At 42.4% G+C, this 23,344-nt stretch overlaps 1 protein-coding gene across 3 annotated transcripts in view; it reads right to left on the bottom strand.

Moving 5' to 3' along the window:
- Window positions 1-23,344, bottom strand: part of Sema5a (semaphorin 5A) — a 452,724-nt gene that overhangs the window by 21,903 nt on the left and 407,477 nt on the right. For all 3 annotated transcript variants that reach the window (XM_076857478.2, XM_076857480.2, XM_076857479.2), the window contains 2 exons: window positions 4,111-4,336; window positions 213-431 (listed from right to left, as the gene is read on the bottom strand). In XM_076857478.2, the coding sequence (XP_076713593.1) occupies window positions 213-431; window positions 4,111-4,336 (445 nt within the window). The remainder of the gene's footprint in view (window positions 1-212; window positions 432-4,110; window positions 4,337-23,344) is intronic.

Below are 23,344 nucleotides of genomic sequence, written 5' to 3'. Positions count from 1 at the left end.
GGGATTTGGCTTCAGGTCAGTTGGAGTGGGTGACTGGGAACGGAGGACCCCTTTATTCTTCCTTTTCGGTCTCACTAGGTTCATCCAACAGCTGCTGACATCACCTGACATTTCTTAAGAACATGTATCCCAACACCAGGCCAGGGAGCTGAGAGAGCCAGGGTAAGCTAAAAGGCCAGCCTTGCTGCTGGACTTTTTAGGTCATTGCTCACCTGGGCAGGGCAGGATGTTGCACTCCTGGTACTCCAGGGACGGGCCCAGGCAAGGCATGCCCCCGTACTTGGGCTCGGGATTGTTGCAGACGCGCTTCCGGTTCCGAATGCCCCTGCTGCAGTCGCGGCTGCACTGCGACCAGGACGTCCAGGCTGACCAGGCCCCGTTGACGGTGTGGGCTGAGTATCTCCCGGCTCGCAGGAAGTCCCCAGACAGCCCTGGCAGGGGAAACACAGAGCGTGACTCTACAGAAGTCCTGCAGGGCCCACGCACACACTGGCCTGTCTGCATCAGCACGAGCTTCTCTCTAGAATTAGCCTTTCACACCTCAATAAAATACTGCAGCTGAGTGATATAGCCTCCCATAACTTTCTTTCCTGAGCTGCTATGCAGTAAGGCTGCACATAGGAACTAATTTGTGAATGCAGTGAATGAAGTGTTTACACTGAACATGAAGTTAGTAGGTGTTGAATTTGTAGTTTATTTATTTATTGGTAGAAATTTCTTACAAAGAATATACAATTTTTTTTTTTTTTTTTTGCTTCTCTTGGGACTCTATTGCAAACTGCCTTCATGCACCGTGGGTAGCACTTACCATGAAGGACACTGGCCTGGGAAAACGGAAACAGGATTCAGGCATCTCCTAAACCTACGTCTTTACCTGTTAGCATTATTTTCCTTTTCTTGTTTTGGTACCAAGGACTGAATACAGGGGTGCTTAACCACTGAGTTACATCCTCAGCCCTTTATATTTTTGAGACAGGGCCTCACTAAGTTGCATAGGGTCTCAGTTGAATTTGTGACCTTGTGCCTCAGCCTCCTTAGTTGCTGAGATTACAGGCGTGCTCCACCATGTTTGGCACCTGTCAAACTTTCAAATGTGAGTTCATGCTGGTTAAAGGTGCTGAGTTAACTGCTCCTGAATCATGGTCCACAGAGACACTCGTCTGTCTACTCCAGAGAACTCATACCCAGGAACTAGATGCCCTTGAAAACATGTCAAACACACCCATGACAGTCTGAGCACACTTACTAACAGATGTGTTTCCCGGGAGCCAGTGACGCTAAGTGATAGCACAGTCATGCTGGGTGTGCAGGGAGAACAGTCTTGGGCATCACAGTGGGCAGCCTTGAGACCTGCTCTGTAGCAGGCCTCCTCCCAGCCCTCAAACTTGTTATGTCAGTGGCCTTCATCAGAATTTGTGTTCGCTCTGATAAACATGCCTCCTTGCTATGTTAAAAATGTTCAATAATTATCTCAAATGTCTACCCTGTGGCACATTTTAACAGATGTCTCTCTAATGGTGCCACACAGTTCAGGGAAAACAAGGTCATGAGGAAACAAACACACCCAGTGCTGTCCACTGCTGAGCATCTGAGTGTTTGCCCAGAGACTCGCCCCTCTGCAATGCAGGAGGACACGGGCCCTCAGAGTGTTCCTCTGGGATGAACCAAAGCTTCTTGGTCATCCGTAAAGAAAAACCACATACAAGGCCGCCTCGCGCTGTGTGCCAGAGGCAAAGGGGTGCACTGCTGTGCTTTCAAGATTTCAACAGCAAAACATGAGGATGGTCATGGAACTTAAAGCTATGAAAACTCAGGAAGGGTGAACTTTTCTTAAGCCACATCCATGTAATACTTTTGGGGAAAATATAGGATGTCTTTTATAAATGTGTTCACATCTTTTCCCTAGATTTTATTGTTAATGTGTAAAATGACTATTAACTTTGGTTTTATATGTGTCTTGAAAATGGAAGGAATAAGTTCAGAAGGGAGAACAAAGCTAATTAAAGAGGAACACCATCCCTCACTCTCTCCTTAGATTTTTGATGTCAGAAGTAGATCACAGTTTGTTTTAAAATAAGAAACAAATGAACGAGTTGGAGACAGAGTTGCCAAGTTTAGCAAATAAGATGAATTAAGTATGAACTTCAATAAACAAGAAATAATATTCCATGATCAGTGGGTCCCAAATGAGATATACTACTTTTTTAAAAAAGCATGGTTCATAGTCAAACTTAAAAATTTATGCAAGACATAATTATCCTAAAAAAATCATGAGACTGAAAAGTATATGAAATTCTTGTTGACATTCTTGTATTTTGTCTCAGAACCCTAATTGGAGATTACCAGGCTATCCCTTATAAAATGTCCATCTTTAAACTGGACTTCAGTTATCTTCCTCTTGGATCTTCAATATATGTATCTTTTCTTCTAACAAAAGCAGAATTTTACAAACTTAACAAGAGTGACTCATTTTGTTGCTCACCAGGTGGGTGGTGTTGGTTTCACTTATGTCAATAGTGTATTTACCGATACCCTTTATCAAAGAAGATTATATATATATATATATTTTTTTTTAACAATAAGATTGTGTGATTGCTGAGCTATGGGGAGTCTAGTCTGAGATAGAGGGAAAGTAAATTAGAAGAACAAATACAGGTACAGAATGAGAAGTGTACTTTTATAGCAAAAGGTATTTGAAACAACTTTGGGGTCATCGAGTATCCCAGATGTCCATCAGCTCCCAGCTCCCAGTATCCCAGCAGGCCTCAGTCTGGGGACCTTTGGCATGTGAGCAGCACTGGCCACTACTCAGAGCTTTCCTGGTGGCCACCCAGAGGAGAAGCACTGTCCCCCATGAATTTATCCCACCCACGTCAATCCTGCACTGCAATCCAGCTCCCCAGCTCTGGGGCATCTGTCAAGGCCAGCCCCTCTGGGCCTGAAGACCCCTTCTTTAGAAATGACATCAGTGGTGCCAGCCCTTTCTATGTTCCATTTATGCTGGAGAATGAAAGTAAAACCACAACACAGAAGTGCTGGGAAATGTTTGAGAAGGCTCTAGCGCAAGATGTAACTGTCATCGTGTTCATCAAACCAAGCTCCAAGGATGCGTCTGAAGAATACAGAAAGAGACGGAGAGCAAAGCAAAGAATGAGGCTCTTTGGGATCACCAGGCTCCAACCCGCTTTCTCAAGGGCAGAGAGAGGAGCTCCAGGGAGAGTAAGTGACCTGCCCAGAGAATAGAACTGCGGAGCATTGGGACCAGACAGAGGGCAGGTCTGGCTCCCTCCCCAGGCTTTCTCCAGGCTGCTAACATGACGTTCAGGGGTCTGCCCAGTTCAGGGGGTGAAGCAATGGCACGTGTCCGTGGCATTCTTACACATGGTGCATCTTAACAGAAACATCCTGTATGAGTAAAACCAAAGAAATCCACTCTTCTTGACTTTGTCCACTTTGAGGATAAATAAACTGAAATACTATTTTCACCTTATATTTTAGTTCCAGAAAACCTATAGAAAGTCCTTCCTCAGTGTATTTTTTCATCCAAAATAAATCTCGCACAAACTATTGTGGACCTTTCATAAACACGATGTTATTTGGAGCCTGAATGCACAGAACCATCTCCTATCATGGTGTCCCTTGTTGCGGTTTCAGTTACTTGCGGTCAACCACAATCATACAGTATCAATGCTTGTGTTGACTCAGGGAAGAGACACATTTACATAACATTTACTATGATATATCTTTATAAGTATTCTATTTTATTATTATTTATTGTTAGCAATCTCTTAATGAGCATAATTTATCATAGGTTTATGTGTGCAAGGAAAAACAAGTTCGTATGGTGTTTGGTACTGTCCAGTTTCAGGTGTCCACTGGGAGTCTATGAATGCATCCCTCCATGGACAAGGGGGGATATAGCTAAATTCTCATAGTAAGTGTCTCCCCCTTCAATTTGCTGTGAAGTCCACTCTATTCTACAGGGATCACTTTGATAAAGACTGCAAAGCCACAATTAATAACAAGGACTCACTACCCATGTTCTTCCATGACCTTAGACTCAAGATCAAAGGCCTCCCAGAAGCAGTCCGTCCTCCCACCATCCCTCACCATCTGTGGAGCAGCCGCTGGTCCCATCGCTGGAACAGTACCGCATTTCAATCCTCTGCCTTCCCACTTCCAGCAAATTGGGATCAGGCAGGCGGGCTTTGCAGGTGTACCGGAATCGCTGTTCATAGTGGCCACCGTTGTCAGAGATGTTGACGGGTGTCCAGGGCGTCCAGGGCGTGGTCTTCTTCAGCTCAGGACATGCATTGGTGTTACAAGGCTGGTATTCCTAGGAGAGAAAATGCATAGTGTGTCTCAGCCCCCTGCATAGACGAAGCCCTGTCATGACAGCTGCTCTTTCAGGGAAAGGTAAGTTTTCTTAAAACTTCAGATCCAAAGACACTCACAGCTGCTCTGCAAAATTGAAAACACATAAACAGAGAGCTCAGCTCTCAGGCCGTCTTCACAAGGAACGTGCAGTTTCCCCCATATACACAATGAGAACAAGATAATAAACAAAGTCACATGTGGGAGAAAAAGGCAATTCCATAAAATCATCCTCATTTTCTTCATCAGTAACCCAAGATACTGATTATTTGGTATTAAGTTTATCTTTTTTCTTTAAAGTATCAAAGTTAAAACCACGGAACTAGACTTGATTCTTAGACCATGTAATGTTAAGTTTGAGGTTTGTGGATATTGTGAGCCCTGGAGTCACAGATCCAAAGCACTGGGGTGGTTGAGTTTCAACAGAAAACACACACCCCTCTTTCTAGTCTGTAACATATTTTCCCATCATCCCCCATTATGCACCCGATAGCCTTTGCAGTTTCTCCTCAGCCCCTCACTCCCAGAAATCTCTTAGAACAACCCAGGTGGGAGGGTCCTGGGTGGCCAAGCATGGAGTAGATCTGAGGGACTGCCAGGTGGATACACCACGTCTGGACAAGGTGGAATTTAGGACTAGGGTATTGACAATCTTCTTGGAACACCTCCGGGTTTATATGAAAACAGTCCTAAATCTTATGGCTGCAAAACCAGGAATAGATGGATTAATCTTGGATGCAGTAGTTATCACAATTCCACTCTAACAAGAAAGGATGTTTCTATAGAGGGAAAACCAACAACGCATGAGGTAGCCAGTCACTCATGGCCACGCTTCCAAATAGTATCATCAATATTAAACACACACACAAAATAAGCTTTATTATAAGAGAGCTGTTCTATCCTTTCCCTATCTCTTTGAGTGGGATATCTTGATACTACTACCACCATGGAGCTAAAACCCTGAACTTTCCAGTGTGTTAGGCATTGTGCATGAATTGTGCTGCATGGAAAAAGAGGCTGTAACTCTTCTGTCTACCACGTCACTCAGCCTTCCCATCTCCCATCCTCCTACCATAGTTGTGCTGTAATCCTAGTTAGATCAAAGTTCAGTGTTTGCATTTATCAGTAGGTGAATGCTACCCAGAGTGATGTGGTGAACTGCAATTGATTTATGCTTCTTGTTGGGCTCCCTCCAGTCCAAATCCAGGCTTCTCTTGCTTTGCATAAGTAGTTGTTTAGTTTCTATAAACTTGTCCTTTATTTTTTTTTTAAAGATTTATGTGAATTTTTTTTATACCTTTATTTTATTTATTTATTTTTATGTGGTGCTGAGGATCAAACCCAGCGCCTCTCACATGCTAGGCAAGTGCTCTACCGCTGAGCCCCAGTCCCAGCCTCTGAACTTGCCCTTAATTCATCTTCCACCAGGTATTCAGAAATAGCAGGGAGGATACCATTGCCTATTCCTAAAAAGTCCCTCTGAGAACCCACTGACCTGCTCCAAACTGGCTTGACTGCTCTCTGTTTCCTGAATCACTCTGCACCTACATGCTGGGCTTTTCTTCCTTTCTCTGTATTCAGTCTTTTATTTCCTGCATTGCATCCTTCATCCTTCTTTGTTAAACTTTCTTTTGCTGGAGCACATCCTGTGGCGACATCCTAAACAAGGGTGCTGGCAAGGCCAATGTCTGGTGCTCTGTCATCACCATAAGCATCTTTATGCTACCCTCAAGCCTGGTTAGAAGTTTGATGAAAAGTTTAGGTTGGGAACAATTTTGCTTCAGAATTAAAGGTGAAGCTTCATGTGCTCTCTCTTCCAGTGTTGCATTAGAAATGTCAAGTCAGTCTCTTTTCTCTCCCTTACTTGTGATCTGTAAAATCATCTCTAAGCAGCTTCTAGGACCTCCTCTTTGCCCAGCATTGTGGAAGGGCACAATGACATCCTTAAGTTTGGGTCATTTTGGTAAAAAATTATATTTTAATCTGTAAAGCAAAGACTTTTGATTTAGAAAATTTCCCAATGAGTCTGTGGGTTGTTTCTTCTCCATTTTTTTCCTTCCTCTCTTGCTGGCTCTCCTGTTGTTTGGATACAAGTTCTGACATTCAATATGGAGCTTCTTATCTTTTATCTCATATTTTCATCTTCTCATCTTTTGCTTTTCTTTATAGAATACTACTTTATCTTTACCCTCCAAATGACTTTTGGGATTTTCATCTCTTCTACCATTTTCAAAGGCCCCCTTTCCATCTCTCATGGTCTTGACTGTTCTGTTACCAGATACAGTGTTTCCCTGGTCCCACGGCCGTCTCTGATTTGAGCACACTAGTAGTAACTGATTCTCTCTTTATGGGTTCTGTATTGTCCACTTGCTGTTTCTCCTGGTGTGTATGGATCTCTCTTTCACATTAGGTGATTTCCTCTTTATTCATGGACATTCTTGGTTTCCTGCTCACATTAGAATATTAGGGCAAAAAGTTCACAGGAGCCTGGGCACAGGGGAGAGTTTTATTGGCCATGATGGGACTGGATGTGTTAGTCGGATGAAGAAAGCTGTTAGAAACTTATTTATTGTTTGCTTGTTTGTTTTTATTGGACTGTTCAGGAAGACTGTTCCAGGGCCCTGCCCATCTGGATGGTGATACTGAGTCTCCAGGGATGCGGGGAGAAGTGGAGTAAGAGTGTTGGGCTCTCGGTTTCCAGGAGACGGTTATTTTTTTGATCAGCCTTCTGCACTTCCAAATCCCCCATTCAGCTGAGTCCAGTGACCTGAGGCCCAGTGACAGTCTGTTTTCCTTGGTAAAGTAAAAACTTCCTGAGGCTGGGGTTGTAGCTCAGTGATAAAGCACTTGCCTAGAACGGGTGAGGTACTGAGTTCCATCCTCAGCACCACATAAAAATAAATAAAATAAAGGTATTGTATCCACCTTCAACTAAATCTATATACATATAGTGGGCCTTTGCTGGACAGATCAGGTCTAAGCCCCCTGGTGAAGTAGAAGTCAAGCTACTTTACATTTCTCAACAGCACTACTGGAAGATGGAGGTATGAAGCATTATGCTCAATATTAAAGGAAAATTATTCCAACCTAAAATTTCTACCAGACTTTTAATCAACTTTAATCATAGCATGGAGACAATTTCTTAAACAGAAGCCACCTAAACTCTATTTTGCTTCCAATAGAGAAAGATGAGCCGCAGATTCCTGAGCTCTGAGATCTAGGAGAGGAAGTGGGAGGATTCTTCCCATCTCTGTGCTGGGGCCTCCAAGAACCACTTCTGGCTTCTCTGCCGAGACAGCAGTGTTCACAGGCTGTGAGACAGGACCCTCAACTGTAATTTACTACAGTGTAAAGATACAAAGCGAAACCAGCACAGGAAAGGCAAAGAAGAGCAGTCCCCACAATGCCAGGCCCTGCCCCACGCCTCTGCACTGAAGCTGTTCAGGAAACTCAGCACTCAGGTTTTCCCTGGGGTCCAGTGTACAGGCGCCTCTGCCTGTCACGCACGGAAGGTCACACCCCGTTGTTTACATCAATAGTTTGGGCATGCTTAGCCACTCTTATCAGTCTGGAGATGGGAGAAATGATTTGAAATTCAAATTTCCTGAAGTCAGCCAAGAGCCAACCTTCCAAGCAGGCCTTTCTAAGGACCACATTCGGAGCCAGCAGCTGTTTAGTTTTTCTGCACAGTTTCTCTCTCTGAGTCTTGGATTCCTTTATCTTGAATATGTTTCCAACCCCATTAAAAAAAAAAAAATACAATCTGATTGTTCCTCTCTCTTTTTCGTTTCATAGGTTTAAGCCCTGAAAAAACAATCCCTTTGATGCTGAATTCTCGATTAGTGAGAAAATGTGGTCATGCATGTGTGTCCACGATGCCAGCTTGACCTGGGAGCCTAGGACCCTCTATTCCATCACTGCTCTGGTTACTCCAGGTTCTTTACTCTCCAACCATCCTTTAAATTTTTACATTGGGCGGCACTCAGTAGCTTTTTATGTTTGTAATAGCATAGGCTTTTAAAAGAAAATGCATAAAGCAGTCATGGCGGCTGCTCACATTGAATGCCTCTAGCGCTCCCCCTGACTCGTGCCAGCTCCATGCCACCCACACTGGAGAGATCGATGACTTCGGCCTTCTTTGTGGACGGGATTCTTTATTACTGCATCTTTTGGATGCTGCTTTTTATATTAAAAAGTAGTCCTAATGAATGCCATAGATTGTAACATGCCATTACTAGACACGGAAGCCCGTGAGAAGGATGAAATAAACCCCTGCCTGTGCCCACGTGAGGAGTGCTGTCAAGACTGGAGTGAAAGCACCATAGCCCGTGCCACTTGCCCACGTTATTCTGTGCCAGGTTGGCTGGGCAAGGTCCAGGAGCCCTCTGCAGGAAGGGGCTCGGGACACATGCAGTTTACGGATCTAGGTATAAAATGTGGACGTGGTACAAATTAACAAGTCTGATATCAACTATGAAATAGTATGATAATTATAATCCTAATAAACAGGGAGACTACCCCCAGCCAAACCTACCTTCCTCCACCAGAAATTTCATCTTTTCTATGGAGGTGAAGTTTATTTAGTTCTTGAAATCTCTCAGTGGTAAATGTATTTGAAAGCCAGTTCCAGTGACTGGATTGGCATCTATGATGGTCCCAGAAGGACAGGTTGTCACATGTCCCAGGGGTGGACACAGTATGTGGCTGAGGAGGATTGGTGCAAGCTCACTAGATCTAAGATCCCAACAACTGAACCTGTTCTTCAGTTTTAATTTTAATTTCCTCAGAGTACACAGTTTAACATGAAACTCAGGGCTTCTTTTAACTGCTTTGGATGGTTCGATTATGATACACTTGCTTGAAGTATCAGATTATGAAAGGTGGAGGGATGGTAAGGCCAATCTGTTTTAAAATTATGACTCAAAGTATGAAGTGATTCAATTCAGTCATGATCACCGAGGAGGCTTAAGTGAATCTGTCTGCTACAATTTGGTGGTGTACTGCTGCCGTACTATCTAGATTTGAATGGAACTTGAACAAGAAATGATTCCAGGGAGCTAATTCCTATTATTTGCTACATAGGATTCTCAATATTCTGGTGGAATTATTAGATAAGAATGGTTACTAAAGAAATTTTAAGGGCAGAGGATGTGGCTCAAGCAGTAGCATGCTCGCCTGGCATATGTGTGGCCCGGGTTCGATCCTTAGCACCACATACAAACAAAGATGTTGTGTCCGCCGAAAACTGAAAAATAAATATTGAAATTCTCTCTCTCTCTCTCTTAAAAAAAAGAAATTTTAAATTCTTTCTCCAATTATGTTACCCATGGATTCTCAATCTCAGTTAACACTGATAAACCACCCATTTAGAAATTAAATTCAGAACCCGACAAATGCAGCCTCCTGTCTCACCCTCAATGCATCCTTGCTTTCTCTCTTCTCACCACAGGCTTGTTTTACAGAATCAAAGTACATATTTCACCAAAGCCTAATTATCTATGTATAATTCTGTCTCTGTAGACAGGTGGCAAGTTTGTGAAAAGCAACTTTATTTTATTTTACTGAATTTGAGCACATTTACCCTAATTACTGGGGAAAGGATAAATCATATTGATCAAGTCACTGATAAGCTTATTGAAATGGAATCTGCACCAGTGTAGGGAGCCAATTTAGATGGTTAAGTGGACCCTCTTATTTGGCTATTTGTTTTACCTTTGAGAAACTTAAAATGCTTTATATTTTATAGATTCAAAGTAAAATAGAGAGATGAAGACAAGCCAAGCAGAATTTTGATACCATGTGTTCAGCACGAAGTATAACAATTGCCCTCATCACTGTCTGAATCTCCTCTCATACGGACTACTTACAGTTTCCATTCGCATTTATCAAGTTCTCTTTCAGTAACTAAGCTTGGCATGACAAGAGAGAAAGCCATTGTGCATAAAGGAAATGACCAACCAATTCAAAGTGCCTGCAAAGGGCAAAAAGCACTCAAGCATATAGGGAAGTCAATCTGGGACCGCAGGAGTGTGAGTCAATCAGAACAGAGACTGGCAGGAGGTCGTGGAAATCACTTTGGTGATACCCAGGATGGAAGGCAGGTAAACAAAGAGTGGATTCAACATTACATGGTTACAGAGTGACTTCTGTTTCCCACCAAGATGGAGCAACAGAAATAGGATTAACCCTTGCACCAGAATGACCAAAATCTATATGAAATAACAGTTCTAAAAACCCTAGCCTTCAAGCAACCAAGGCCTGTGGTCACTGAGTGATGGGAAACAGTGAGGGAGTCCCATGACCTTCACAGTCCTAACCCCAATAAGGTTCCCAGGTGGTGGCATGGGACATGGAAACTCAGGTAGATATGAGATAAGGCATGGGAGACAGATGGGAGCAGGTGATGTCAAAATGACTGTGGTTCTCAGAAAGAAGGTTGCTAGATGGGAAAAACTGCAGCTGTATGCAGAGCCCCATGCAAGTGTTTAATGGTATAAAAATCAGTAAATACACACACACAAAAAAATTATACAGGGGTGGGAAAGACCCACCTGGAAAGATCAACCACACAGGGCTCAGAGCAGTACTTGCTCTCACGAGCAGGAATGGAAAAACACTGAACTCTCAGGGCATCAGTGGTGCACCAAGAAATATCCTGACCCTTCAGTGGGAAAATGATCAAGAGACCAAATGCTGCTCTGATCCAAACGTGCCAGACCTAAAAAGCAAGAATCCAAACCATCAGGCTGGTTTTATGTCACTGAATCACATCCCAGAAAAGATCTCTAGAATATTTTTCAAACAACAAAATTGTCCAGCACAAAACCAGGTGAGACTTACACATTAAGCATCCAATCTAAACTTAGGAGGTATGAAAAGAGGCCAAAGACAAAACAAAAGGCCATAACTTATGACAAGGAGAAAAGTCATACCACTGAAAAGGATGCAGAAATGACATAAACGAGATTCTGTTCCTCAAAAACATTAAAAGGCTTATTGTCGCTGCATTCCGTACGATGCAGGAGCTCAAAGAAAGCCTGGGCATACCAATTAGAGACCTGGAGGGTGTAAGGAGGAAATGCCTGGATTTGGCAGCTGCACAGAGCGTTTGCTGATGGCTGCAAAGGAGGAAGTAATCCCAGGTCATTTCATGAGATCAGATGTTATCAAAACCAGAGAAAGGCTCAGAAGGAAAGAACACTACAGGTGGGTATCATCCTTCACAGACCTTAAATCCCGGATGCACTTCCACACACATTCTGTGCACCTACATTACATGCCTACGTGCATAAATATTATTTTTTTGGTCATTAATGTTTGAATATTCAGAACTGAAAATAACCACTAAGCATTTGTAGATATATGTTTCATTAATACAAAATGGAGTCAACTCCACCTTCACTTGTCATTATATATATGCCTGAGAAATGTCATCTTCCATCACCCAGCCAGCCCATGTAGCAACAGCATGCTCTTCTGTGTGTGTGCGTGAGTGTGTGTGTGTGTGTGTGTGTGTGTGTGTGTGCATGTGTTCCTCCTCCCTTGGCCAACACTTGCTTCACTTACGCTCAGCTCCTTTGGCTGCAGGGCTCTTCACTGGTCCAGGCCTTTGAACATGAGAGAGTTACAATCACCTTCCATGAAAATTAGAGAAGTCTGAGTCACAGGGTGGCATGGTGGAGGGAGACCTCAGTCCGTGGGCAGCCTGACTCACTGCCTAATCCACTGAAAATCATCCTTGAACACTTACAACACTTCCCAACATGTTGCCACACAATGGGTCAGACAACACGGTCTCCTAACACCAGAAACCGTTTACAGTTCATGGTCTTTCTTTAGATTTAGTCAGCTGTCCCAGATAAATACCCACGTGCATTTAAATCTGATTTTCATAGAAGGTGAAAAGATATTCAAAATGCTGCATGACAAACTCTGTTCACACAAGTTACTCTGAGGAGAGGCTGATGATGAAAAGATTTTTAAGAATTCTACTCTGTGCTCATTCCACTATTACTACCAGTCACAAAAAAATATATATATATATATAATGGAATGTAATAGAAATGTTTTGAAAAATTGCAAAAACAATATTGCAACAAAAAGTGAATGCTTTTAAGTAGAAAATCATCCATAACTCCATGACTGTACACAGAAACGGTGTTCACCAGGTTCCTGCTGAGTGGCCATGCACATTTTGTGCCACCATCTTAACCCTTCATTATGCCACTTGCTTACATCCAGGCTAGTGCCTGGATTATCTCAAGGGCAAAACCTGGGAGTGAAGCAACTTCTTGCCCCACTGAGTGATGAGCACCAAGGCTGCTCCTAAAGGGAGCATGAGCCTGCCATCTTGGGCCAGCAGACTATGCACTCACTTTCAACCAGCAGAGTGTGGATTCTTCTAGGTATAGAAGAGCAGCCAAATACTACTCTGCAAAAGGAAGTGTGTGTGTGTGTGTGTGTGTGTGTGTAGAGGGGTATGCACATTAGATTTTATACCTGCGCATTTAAAAAAAAAATGGAGCTGGCTTTCCTCCTTCTACATTACTTTAGGCATTTCTCTTATATATCATGGTAGACAGCTCAAAAGGATAAGAAAACCAGTGCTGCTGCTAGAGAACTGGACTGCAGAGGCTGAGATTTGTAGGCACTTTGGACTCTATAAATGAGCATCTCAAATGAGAAGATCAATCTATCTACTTTAGTCTCTAACTATAATGCCTTTAAATTCTTATTTTCTGAGAGTGAAAGTCAAGAATATCTTTTTTTTTTCTGGCAAATATCTTGCAATGAAAGGAGAAAGTACTTCTAGGTGGAAGTGAATACGTATCACTGGGGGAATGAAAATGGGTGACCTGCAGCAAAGGTGTCCACCCTTTATTTCTATTTCTCCATGTCTAAGGGGGAAATATCATATACCCACAGGACAATTTATAATATTTTGTACAGATTTTAGGCATTCTTCCAAAGAATTATGAGAATTTTTGGAAGAATTGAAATCAATAGGATAAGCCACAGTGGGATTATGTTACTACGATTAAGGGTTGGGCAGGACTGCTCATTTAACTTGCTTTTGCAACAATACAGTTACTCTAGATTCTTTTAAGGACACACACACAAAAAAAAACCCAACAAGTATTAGTGCAGTTTCTTACTAGATTATGTTGGCTATCTATGCCTCCATGGTTCACAACCACAAGAAATAAAATCCTGTAGCCATAGGATTTGAATATGATGATTACAGTCACATAATCAAACTTGTATGGGTTAAAGTGGTTCCATTTCATAGCAAAAAAAAAAAAAAAAGTAAAGTAAAATTGCAGCAAGAGTAATTATGAAGAACTCAGAAACGAAGACACAGGCCGAAACCCACCCTTATGCCCTTGTTGGGAGGCAGTGTAGGCCACTAATGGTGAATATTTTGTAAGTTCCTGGATGTCAGTGTTTGATGAGGTGATATTTATTTATATATGTTTTAATCAGTTTTCTCACTGCTGTGATGAAGGACCTGACCAGAATAATACAGAGCAGGAAAAATTTATTTGGGGGCTCACAGTTTCAGAGGTCTCAATCCACAGAGCAGTCTCCATTCTTCTGGATTTGAGATGAGGCAGAACAACATGGTGGAAGAGTGTGGTGGAGGGAAGCAGCTCACATAATGATCAAAAAGCAGAGAGAGACTCCACTCTCCTTATACAAAATATGTACCCCATAGCCACGCCCCCAATGAACCACCTCCTCCAGCCACACCTCTCCTGCCTCCAGTCACCACTCAGTTAATCCCATCAGGGATCAATTCACTGATTAGGTAAAGGCATGACCCAAACATTTCTCCTCCAAACCTTTTTGCATCATCTCACACATGAGCTTTTGGAATATACTACATCTAAACCATAATAATATAAAAATTAATTTCTAAAAGTTTTAGAGCTTTGAAGAAATACACTAAGAAGAACCACCATTTGACCCAACCATCCCACTCCTCAATCTATAGCCAAAGGACTTAAAATCAACATACTACAGTGACACAGGCACATCAATGTTTATAGCAACTCAGTTCACAATAACCAAACTATGGAATCAATCTAGGTGTTCTTCAACAGATGAATGGATAAAGAAACTGTGGTATATGCACACAATGAAATATTACTCAGTTTTAAAAGAAGAATGAAATTATGGCATTTGTAAGTAAATGGATGGAGCTGGAGAATATCATGTTATTGAAATAAGCCAATCTCAAAAAACCAAAGGCTGAATATTTTCTCTGATACACATATGCTAATTCACAATAAGGGGAGCTAGGGAAAAACAGAGGTACTTGGGCTTAGGTAGAGGGGAGTGAAGGTGGTGAGGGGTCATGGGAGTAGGAAGGCTAGTAGAATGACTCAGACATCATTATCCTATGTACATAGATGATTACATGACCAGTGTGAGTGTACAACATGGACAACCAGAAGAAGGAGAGATTATACTTCATTTATGATGGGTCAAAGCAATTCTACTGTCATGTATAACTAATTAGAACAAATACAAATTTAAATAAAAAAGGAGAAGAAATTTGAGTTGCACAGTGCTGATAGTACATACAACTTGGTTTTGACTTCTTGCTTTGCAATAAATGAAATTCCACTCTCCTCCCTTAGACCTTCTGGATGCCATTTTAAAAAAATCTGCTGTCTTGTGACTAAAGGACAAAAGAGTTACACCTTCTTCTACTGGCTTATCTAAATTGTAAAATTCCTACCTAAAGACGTCTCACAGGGACCAAGCCTAGTGACGTCTGCACTGCTCAGCTCTCTCCTGCTTTCCCTCAGACATGCAGGCCTGTGCATCCCCAGGGTCACAGTTTGGGCATTTGGAGCTGGAACCTTGGGGCAGCCAGTCTATTCCCTGCCTGCTCCCGCATGCAGTTCCTTGATTGTGGTGCCATAGCTCTGATCTCAAAGTGCTTTCACAGTAAGCACCTGCTCACACACTGACACTGTGGGGTGTGGGAATCTTAGAAGCTCCTGAGATCCCCCACTCCCCTGCCACACTCTGTAAGAGGCCCTTCCCTGGAGTTGTGATGTATCAGTCAAGTTGCAGGTGCATCCACTCTCTCGATTAGGCCACGTGGTCTAAGACCTTCTAGAAGCAGGAGAGAGAGAGAGAGAGAGAGAGAGAGAGAGAGAGATATCTTTCTGCTGGCTTTGAGGGACTGAGCTGTCATGTGTGGCCACAACTTAGGGCAGCCCAAGTTGCTGAGATCCACCTCCAGACTATAGTCAGCAGGAAATCAGAGACCTCTGTCCCCAAAACACAAGAAACTAAATCCTGCAAGCACCCAAAGTCCTCAAAAGAGGAGCCTGACCCTCAGAAAATACTGCAGCTTTAACCATCATCAGGTTTCAAACTATGAGACACTGGGCTGAGTAGCCAGTGAGATTCCACACAGACCATTGACGTAAGGAACTGTAAAAAATAAATGCATGCTGTTTGAACCATTAACTTGTTACACATAAATCTAAAACCAATACACATCTATCTATTCTCTTTATTTTTTTATTAGTTCTAATTAGTCATACATGATAGCAGAATGCATTTTGATTTATGGTACACAAATGGACACAACTTTTCATTTCTCTGGTTGTACTCTATGTGTGCTTATTGGTTTGTATACATAAAGGAGAAATTTACATCCTGGCTCTTCTTCCAATGCTCCAAGGATTCAATGTATTAGATGATTGAAATGAAGTTGGATTTTCTTACCTCTTGCCTCTTTTGAATCCCTGTATCAAGGAATTTTCCATCATGGAAAACTCAATGTCCTCTTTCTATTATACTTTTCCAATTCTTTATTCTGAGAAAGTTTTAGTGAAAAGTAAAAACAAAAGACTATTACTTGTTATTCATGATTCACAGGAAACTCAGGGTGTTGAGAATCCTGGAGGTTATCTAGCAAGCTGAGGTCTGTTGCTACAATTCATAGTTTATTAAGTTTCCTGATGCTATTCACAATTAATGTTATTGAACTTCATTTTATAGACTAGAAAAAAAATACACATGGGCTGCCCCCTGATTTGTATGTAAACCTCATCAACTCCATCAGAGCTATAGGTTTTCATTCACTATGCTTGAAAAGTATAAAGATAATGCCTTTTACTTTCAGAGCATATACAGCATTTAAAATGGTGTTCTACTCATTCTGTGAAAGAGTTTTCCTAAAGTGGGTCTCTGTGGGATGCTGATGGATGCTACCAATGAAACATCTGCTTTCAGAAAAAACTGAGAAGCTCTGGGTTAAACAAAGTTAATGGACTTCTCCAAACGGGAAGCGTCAGAGCTGATCTGGGAGCCCTGTGAGCACAGAGCTTCCTGTGTAACCAGAACCGAGGACAGAATATATTAGCAAACATGGCCAGAGAGGTCATTACCTGGAATCACACAGGTGCTGGGGCTGTTCAGTTCTTCCTGTTCACTCTTAAGTTCACAGCCCACCCCGACAACCAGGAGAGCCCAGCAGACACACGATTCCCTTCTACTTCCCGCAGCCCCTTAGCTGGTACCTCAGCAATCTTAGCTGTAGAACTGATTTACTTGTAAAGAAACAAATGATGCTGATGATCTGAAGGTGTTAAACCAAATAAGAGTTTATGATCATTAGCAAGAGTGTCTATAGGTGGCATCATTTGTTCTGTGTAACAGCCTGGAACCAAAGACTGGATGCAGAACATGAAATGATCAGCGCCCACTGGACATGGTAACTGGAGGAATGATCCTCCTTCCCAAGAAAGTGCAGATGGTCACAAGAATCCGTGGTTTTCCTGCCAGGGCCAATGCAGCAGAGTGGCTTTATCTGTATGGTAAAGTTAGTTAAGTCTAACTAGCACGTATGCATCTATGTCTGTGATTTCACATTTCCCCCCACCCCGGGATGTGATTGTCTAGTAGAAGATTATTCTCTCCTAAATCTGCCCTTATCTGAGTTTACACATAGCTTTCATTTCACCAGCTCACAACTTAATGCAGATCTCATGCCCTGACCAATAGCAGTAAGGACATTTATTTATTTTAAAAGGCTCACAACACAAATGATGTATTTGGAGCATGCATGGCTGAGGTCAAAGCCCTTGTGACATTTCATTTCATTGTTTGGAAGTATTTGGAAGCCTTGGGTGTTCTTTTGGCTCTCTAAGCTAAACTTAATGGATCTGGAAAATGAAAACATGCATGTTTTATCAACATCTTTTCTCTATTAAAAAAATCCCATGGAGCTGTATTCTGGGATTCTTCTTTTGGAAAAATTACTATAGGAAATTAACTTTTTTCTTCTTAACTACAAATATATAAGTGATCTTGTTTTAATAACTCAGATTGCTTAATTAGGTTCTTTTTCCCACAAATGTTTCCTACTCATGGGTAATGACCTAATTACCTTAATTTTAACATTTCATATTTTTAAAACTAAAAGTCAAAGTAATATTGCCTAAATGATGCTTTCCATTCACAATACACTTCTGAAATCATCTGCTCAGCCATCCATGTTTCAGTAATCATTGTCAAAGCATCAATACCCTGTTCAAAAAGCTGATCTATGTCCTCAGAGGTCTTAGATATTAATGATGAAAATAAACATGTGGCATTTAAGGGTCATATGTGAACATGCCGTAAGTTCCACAAATGCCTATTTCAGGAGTTATGATGCACAAGGGATTTGATGATAAATATCCCCACAGTCGTAGGACATTGTAACTGACACTCTGGCCCAAATCCCATGGAGTACTCAGCCAGGATCATGAATCCAACAGGCTGACGTATTTCATTTGAGGGGGACGCTGTCCTCAATTGCAGCACCAGAAGTGGGACACATCCAACATCCCTGTTGGCTTGAGTAACCAGCTCTGGCTAAAATCACGGGTTATGATAGCAGGCTGTCATTGCTACCCAAAACAAAGACAGCCTCCCTCAATCTCAGCCATCTTAACCAAAGTTGTGATTCTTGATCTCAGAAAATAAAAGTTGACTAATTAAAACCGTAAATTGTCAAAACAGTTGGGCGTAACTACTGTTTTCTCTTAATAAAAGTTAAAAGTCTTTGGTCCCTAGTTTTATTAGTACTCAAACTGTGTGTGTATTGTCCCTGCAGCAATCAATGGAGAGGGTAGGTGTGAGGGTGGCTTGCCAGCACAAGTCACCACTGCTGACAGCCACAGAAACACCCCTTATGATGGCCTGGCTGGGCTCCTGTCTCCCTCCCCATTCCATCCGGCATCAGCAAGGAGCTCCCAGGCCACCAACAAAGGAGACAGGCTTTTCACAAAAGCAAATATTTCTATCTGAATGAAATGACGACATCACAACACAAATCTGTTATGGCCACTAATGATGGATTAATTCTATGACTTACAACATTTTCCCTCACGACTGAATTTCATGTCTTATCAATGTCTTGGATAATTAAATTTACCTATTACAGTTAGCTATTCCTATCCACGGGTTCCGTATCCATAAGTTCAACCAACTCCACCTCTAACATATTTTTAAAAACACAAATTGTGATTGTATTAAACATAGTCTTTGGTTTTCTTGTCGTTATTCCCTAAATACACAACAACTACTCACCTGAGAGCTCTAGCTCATGGGAATCTAGAGATGATTTAAAGTATGTGGGAGGATGTGGGTAGGGTATATGTAAATACTATTCCATTTGTAAATTCTGCAGATTTTGTTACCTAAAGGGGGTGCTGGAACCTCAGGTACAGTGGGACAGTGGCACTGTCAATGCCATTACAACATTAGAATGTGGTCTTCTCGCCATCACACAGCCTCACGCCGGTCTCCCTTTTGTCACCTAAGTGCCAGTCGGTCAGGCAACGGCTATGCTGCTTTCCTTGGGCCCACTTCTCAGGGTCTTCCTCCTGCTTCCCTCTGCGTAAAACTCCAGGGCACCGATGATCGGAGTTACTAGAGCAAGACTAAAGGACAAAGCCAGCCAGGGCCAGATGTGAGGACATCACCCAAGTCACGGGTCAGCAGAATCCCTGCAGCTCACCTGCTTCTTCCTGGGGCCCTGGCGGGGGATGTGGTCATGGAGGTGCCTCCTTCCACATGAGTGAGGGCTACAAGAGGCTTACCTCAAATGTTTGCGTCATGCACTTCTAGATGTGAAGTTACTTGACAGATGGGAATGGTATAAAACTCTTTATTGATCTTAAAGTTTCCCATAAGTTAAATAATTGTTCAAATCCACGTTTAAAGATCATTCCATATTATGGATTTTTATCTGCTTAAATATGATTTGGAAATCATTCTGCTATATATTCCTAAAATATAAAATGATATTAAATAACTAAGTGGATAAATTGCTGATATTCCTAAAAGATAAAATGGTGATTAAATAATTAAGGAATAAACTGCTTCCAAACCCATATTTTAAGTGACAGATACTTCCCCTAGTTCTTACTGTGCACATAGTCCTTATTTTAGCTATTTCCCTTATCTTTACTATACACGCGCACACTCTTTTATATATTAAAGCATAAGAGCCTATAATGGAGGTCACTTATTTGGAAGTTTATATATAAGGTCATCTAAGCCAGCAAATGTAGCTACAAATCTCCTATTCCAGAATGTAGCTTCTTCTAAAATGGAAGAGTGTTTCTTATTGAAAGTCACCCAGCAGGCCTTTAGAAAATGTCCCCATTGAAATACTTAAAATTCTGTACTGTGGAGAACTTTTTGATTTGTTTTCTGTTCTACAAAACATTGCAAAATTTAAGCCAGAAGATGGACTACTTTTTGTTTTATTTCTTATTCATTTAGACAAAAAATTCTATAGGGTTGCTGCAAAAAATGTCTGCCTTTCCAGAAATATGTCTAAAGCCATACTGGGAAGCCTAAATATATATTTCATACAATTATAATCAAAATTGCAGATGCAGAAACTCTGTGCAAGAGTTTTTTTTTTTTTTTTTTTTTTTTTTTTTTTTGTTGTTGTTGTTTTGTTTGGCACCAGGGATTGAACCCAGGGGCACTTAACCACCAAGCCCATCCCCAGCTCCTTTTGTATTTTATTTAGACACAGGGTCTTGCTGAGTTGTTTAGGTCCTTGCTAAGTTGCTGAGGCTGGCTTTCAACTTGCAATCCTCCTGCCTCAGACTCCTGAGTTGCTGGGATTGTAGGTGTGCACCACTGCACCCAGCTTGCGAGACATTTTGAATGACAGTCATGGTGCCAGTTTCAAAGAGCATTGGCTAATTAGTGTTCACAGTATTGCTGAGAATCCACACACCTGAAAGATAAAACCTGAAGTGCATGACTTCCCAGAGGTTTAGGAACATTTGGACAGGGATTCCCTGAATGGTCCCACCGCCTTGACCAGCACACTGTTCATGTGGCCCTGCTTCAAGACCACAGACATGGGCCATGGCTTCTAGCCTCAACTAAACCTGTTGCCTCTGTCATAAATGTGACTCTCCTAAATTTACATGAAAACGTTGCTTCCTCCTGCATGCTGCCACTGTCCCCCAGCAGAACAACTGAGAGAGGCCACCACAGGATTGTCTGCACAAGGGTCTCCCTTACGGTAACATCCCTGAAGGTAGCTGCAACCCATTCCTCTGGGTCTTTCTGGAACAGTGCTGGACACCTGCTATCACAGCAGGCCCTTGGCCAGACCCAGCCTGCAGCACTTCCTTAGACACAGCACAAATGTGGCCCAGGTATCGGAAAGCACGTTGCTATCCCTCAGGATTCTTGCTGGCTTCTCCTCAACAATGCCCCAATTCTCTAAGAATCCGGACCAGCTCTCCAATCAAAAAACACTAAAAGAGGTACAGATGAAGCTCTCAGGGTTGAAGTGGGAAGGGATCTAGGAGCCCATCCAATTAAGGATCCCCCTCATTGCCACCAGCAGGTGCTCGGCCTGGCCCAATTCAGCAAAGACAGCAGCATGATGTCACAGGGTGTTTAAAGAGTCCTTGCTAGTAGTCCCTGACCTCTCAGACACAGGAAAGAGAACAGGAAGGAACCTTGGGTGGGAGGGGTCCCCGTCCTGATCTCACCACTCCTATTTGCTTGTTGCTTTGAATGGGTTGTAAACTCAAGGACAGTACTGAGCGTTGGCAGTGCTGGCAGAAATCTTTGATTCTTTCCTGACTTTAATAGAAAGCCTTCTAATGTTTCACCACAAAACATGACGATGCTCGCAAGAGGTATCTTTGGTAAGATTACAGGAACTCCATTCATTCTGTTGAGTACTTTTTAAGCTATTACAAATGAGTGCCAAATTCTATCAAATGTTTATTCTATATTTATTGAAATAACCACAGCATCATTTCCCTTAGTCTTACTAATATAAATGTATCATTCACAATGTTCTCTATTTGGTTACTGTAAACGTATTGTGATATGAAACGTGAATATCAGTGAAAAGTAAATCTACTTGTTCACACCTTGGTGAACCTGGTTTAAAGCAAATTTCCTTCACTGTCTGTGCTCAGAATCCTGCTGCTACCTCTACTGGTCAGCACCACTAGCTCTATAACTTCTAATGCCTTTTCCCTATTCTAAGAGGTGGTCACAAGAAAAGGCCCCACAAATTTAAGTGAGGGAGATATACAAATACAACCTCAAGTGCTGAAAGCTCTCTTCTCTGCATGTCTGTGTACACATAACATAGCTGCCTGGGGACTCTGAGAGACCACTGATCTGAGCAGCTGGCCCTAGCAAATGCATGTCCTCCAGTGCCTCACACGCTCCTCTCCGAGCAGGTACTCTGTGCAGGTTTTGGAAGTGCTGTGGATGCAGAGGTGAGCCACCGAGAGGCCCCTCCGCTGGGTCCCGGAGTCTCACGCCAGTCTCCATGAGGTATCACCAAGGTGCCAGGGGAGAACATGAGAAAGCCCGGCCTCCCCCAGCTTCCTCTAACTTGAGGATCACCAGTAACTTGACCCTGATACAGTTATGAGGACATAATCTATGATTCCAGACTCTGCCAAGTAAATGTCTGTTCTCCACTGAGATGTAAATAAGATGCCTGCAGAGAGCCAGGCCTGTAAAACTTCCTTCTGTAATACTATCCTGTTGTAAATGGTTGTGTGGAAAGCTTAGCTTTTTTTTTTTTTCTACTTTAAATACTTATACTAGAAGTTAATTCAATTCCCATTCAATAAAAGAGGCAAAACCACATAAACTGAAAATAATCTCACAGTCACACTCTCTCAGGACTCTCCTACTCAAACAGCACTGCCGAAGCAACAAAAGGGAAGGTCCAAATTCTGTGAAGGAATAAGGAACAGTGTCTACTTAGGAAAAGGTTAGAATGTGTACTGCTTACTTTTCTCTTGGCAGGGTGGGGGGGGGGGGTCAGGTAAAAGTCAAAGGCAGTTGCCAGAGGTTCACAAACTAACCAAACTTACATCACAATGCAATGGAGTTTCCCTTGCCCAGATTTCTCTGGCTGTTCTATGACCCCTGGGGTACATCTAAGAATAACCTGACTCCAATCTGAGCTGGTAATGACCGGCAACCAAGAGGAAGAGAGGCCCTGCGAGGACCGCGTCAGATATGCACAGAGGGAAGGAGGGGCCAGATCCCTTCCAAGAGCACGTGTGGAATTATATCTCTTTGACAGCCCCAGGAATTGTTGTTTGCAAAACTTAATACCAATTCCAACGTGTCAGAGGTGTTTATATTTCCAGCTTAAGGTCCCATTTGTTGATTTCTATCTAAAACACCCACAGGTGAGTCTCATTCAGATTCACAGTGCATGGGAAAACATATTAAAGTACCGGAGCCACAGAGACTGACACTGGTCGGGTGGACTACACCACCAGGGGAGGCTCAGTGGACACAGAGGGGCACCTGCACAGCCCTCAGGGCAGAGGAAAGCCACACTCAGTTCCTCCAAGGGAAACACCAAAGCTCCAGGCAACCCAGTGCCTGCCCTTCCAGTGAGAGCAAATGAATGGGCAACAGCACTTGCATGGAA

The sequence above is a fragment of the Callospermophilus lateralis genome, chromosome 5 (assembly GCF_048772815.1).
Source record: "Callospermophilus lateralis isolate mCalLat2 chromosome 5, mCalLat2.hap1, whole genome shotgun sequence".
Taxonomy (NCBI): Eukaryota; Metazoa; Chordata; class Mammalia; order Rodentia; family Sciuridae; genus Callospermophilus; species Callospermophilus lateralis.
Note: the sequence above shows the minus strand (reverse complement) of the source record. Positions and strands in the feature narration are given on the sequence as shown.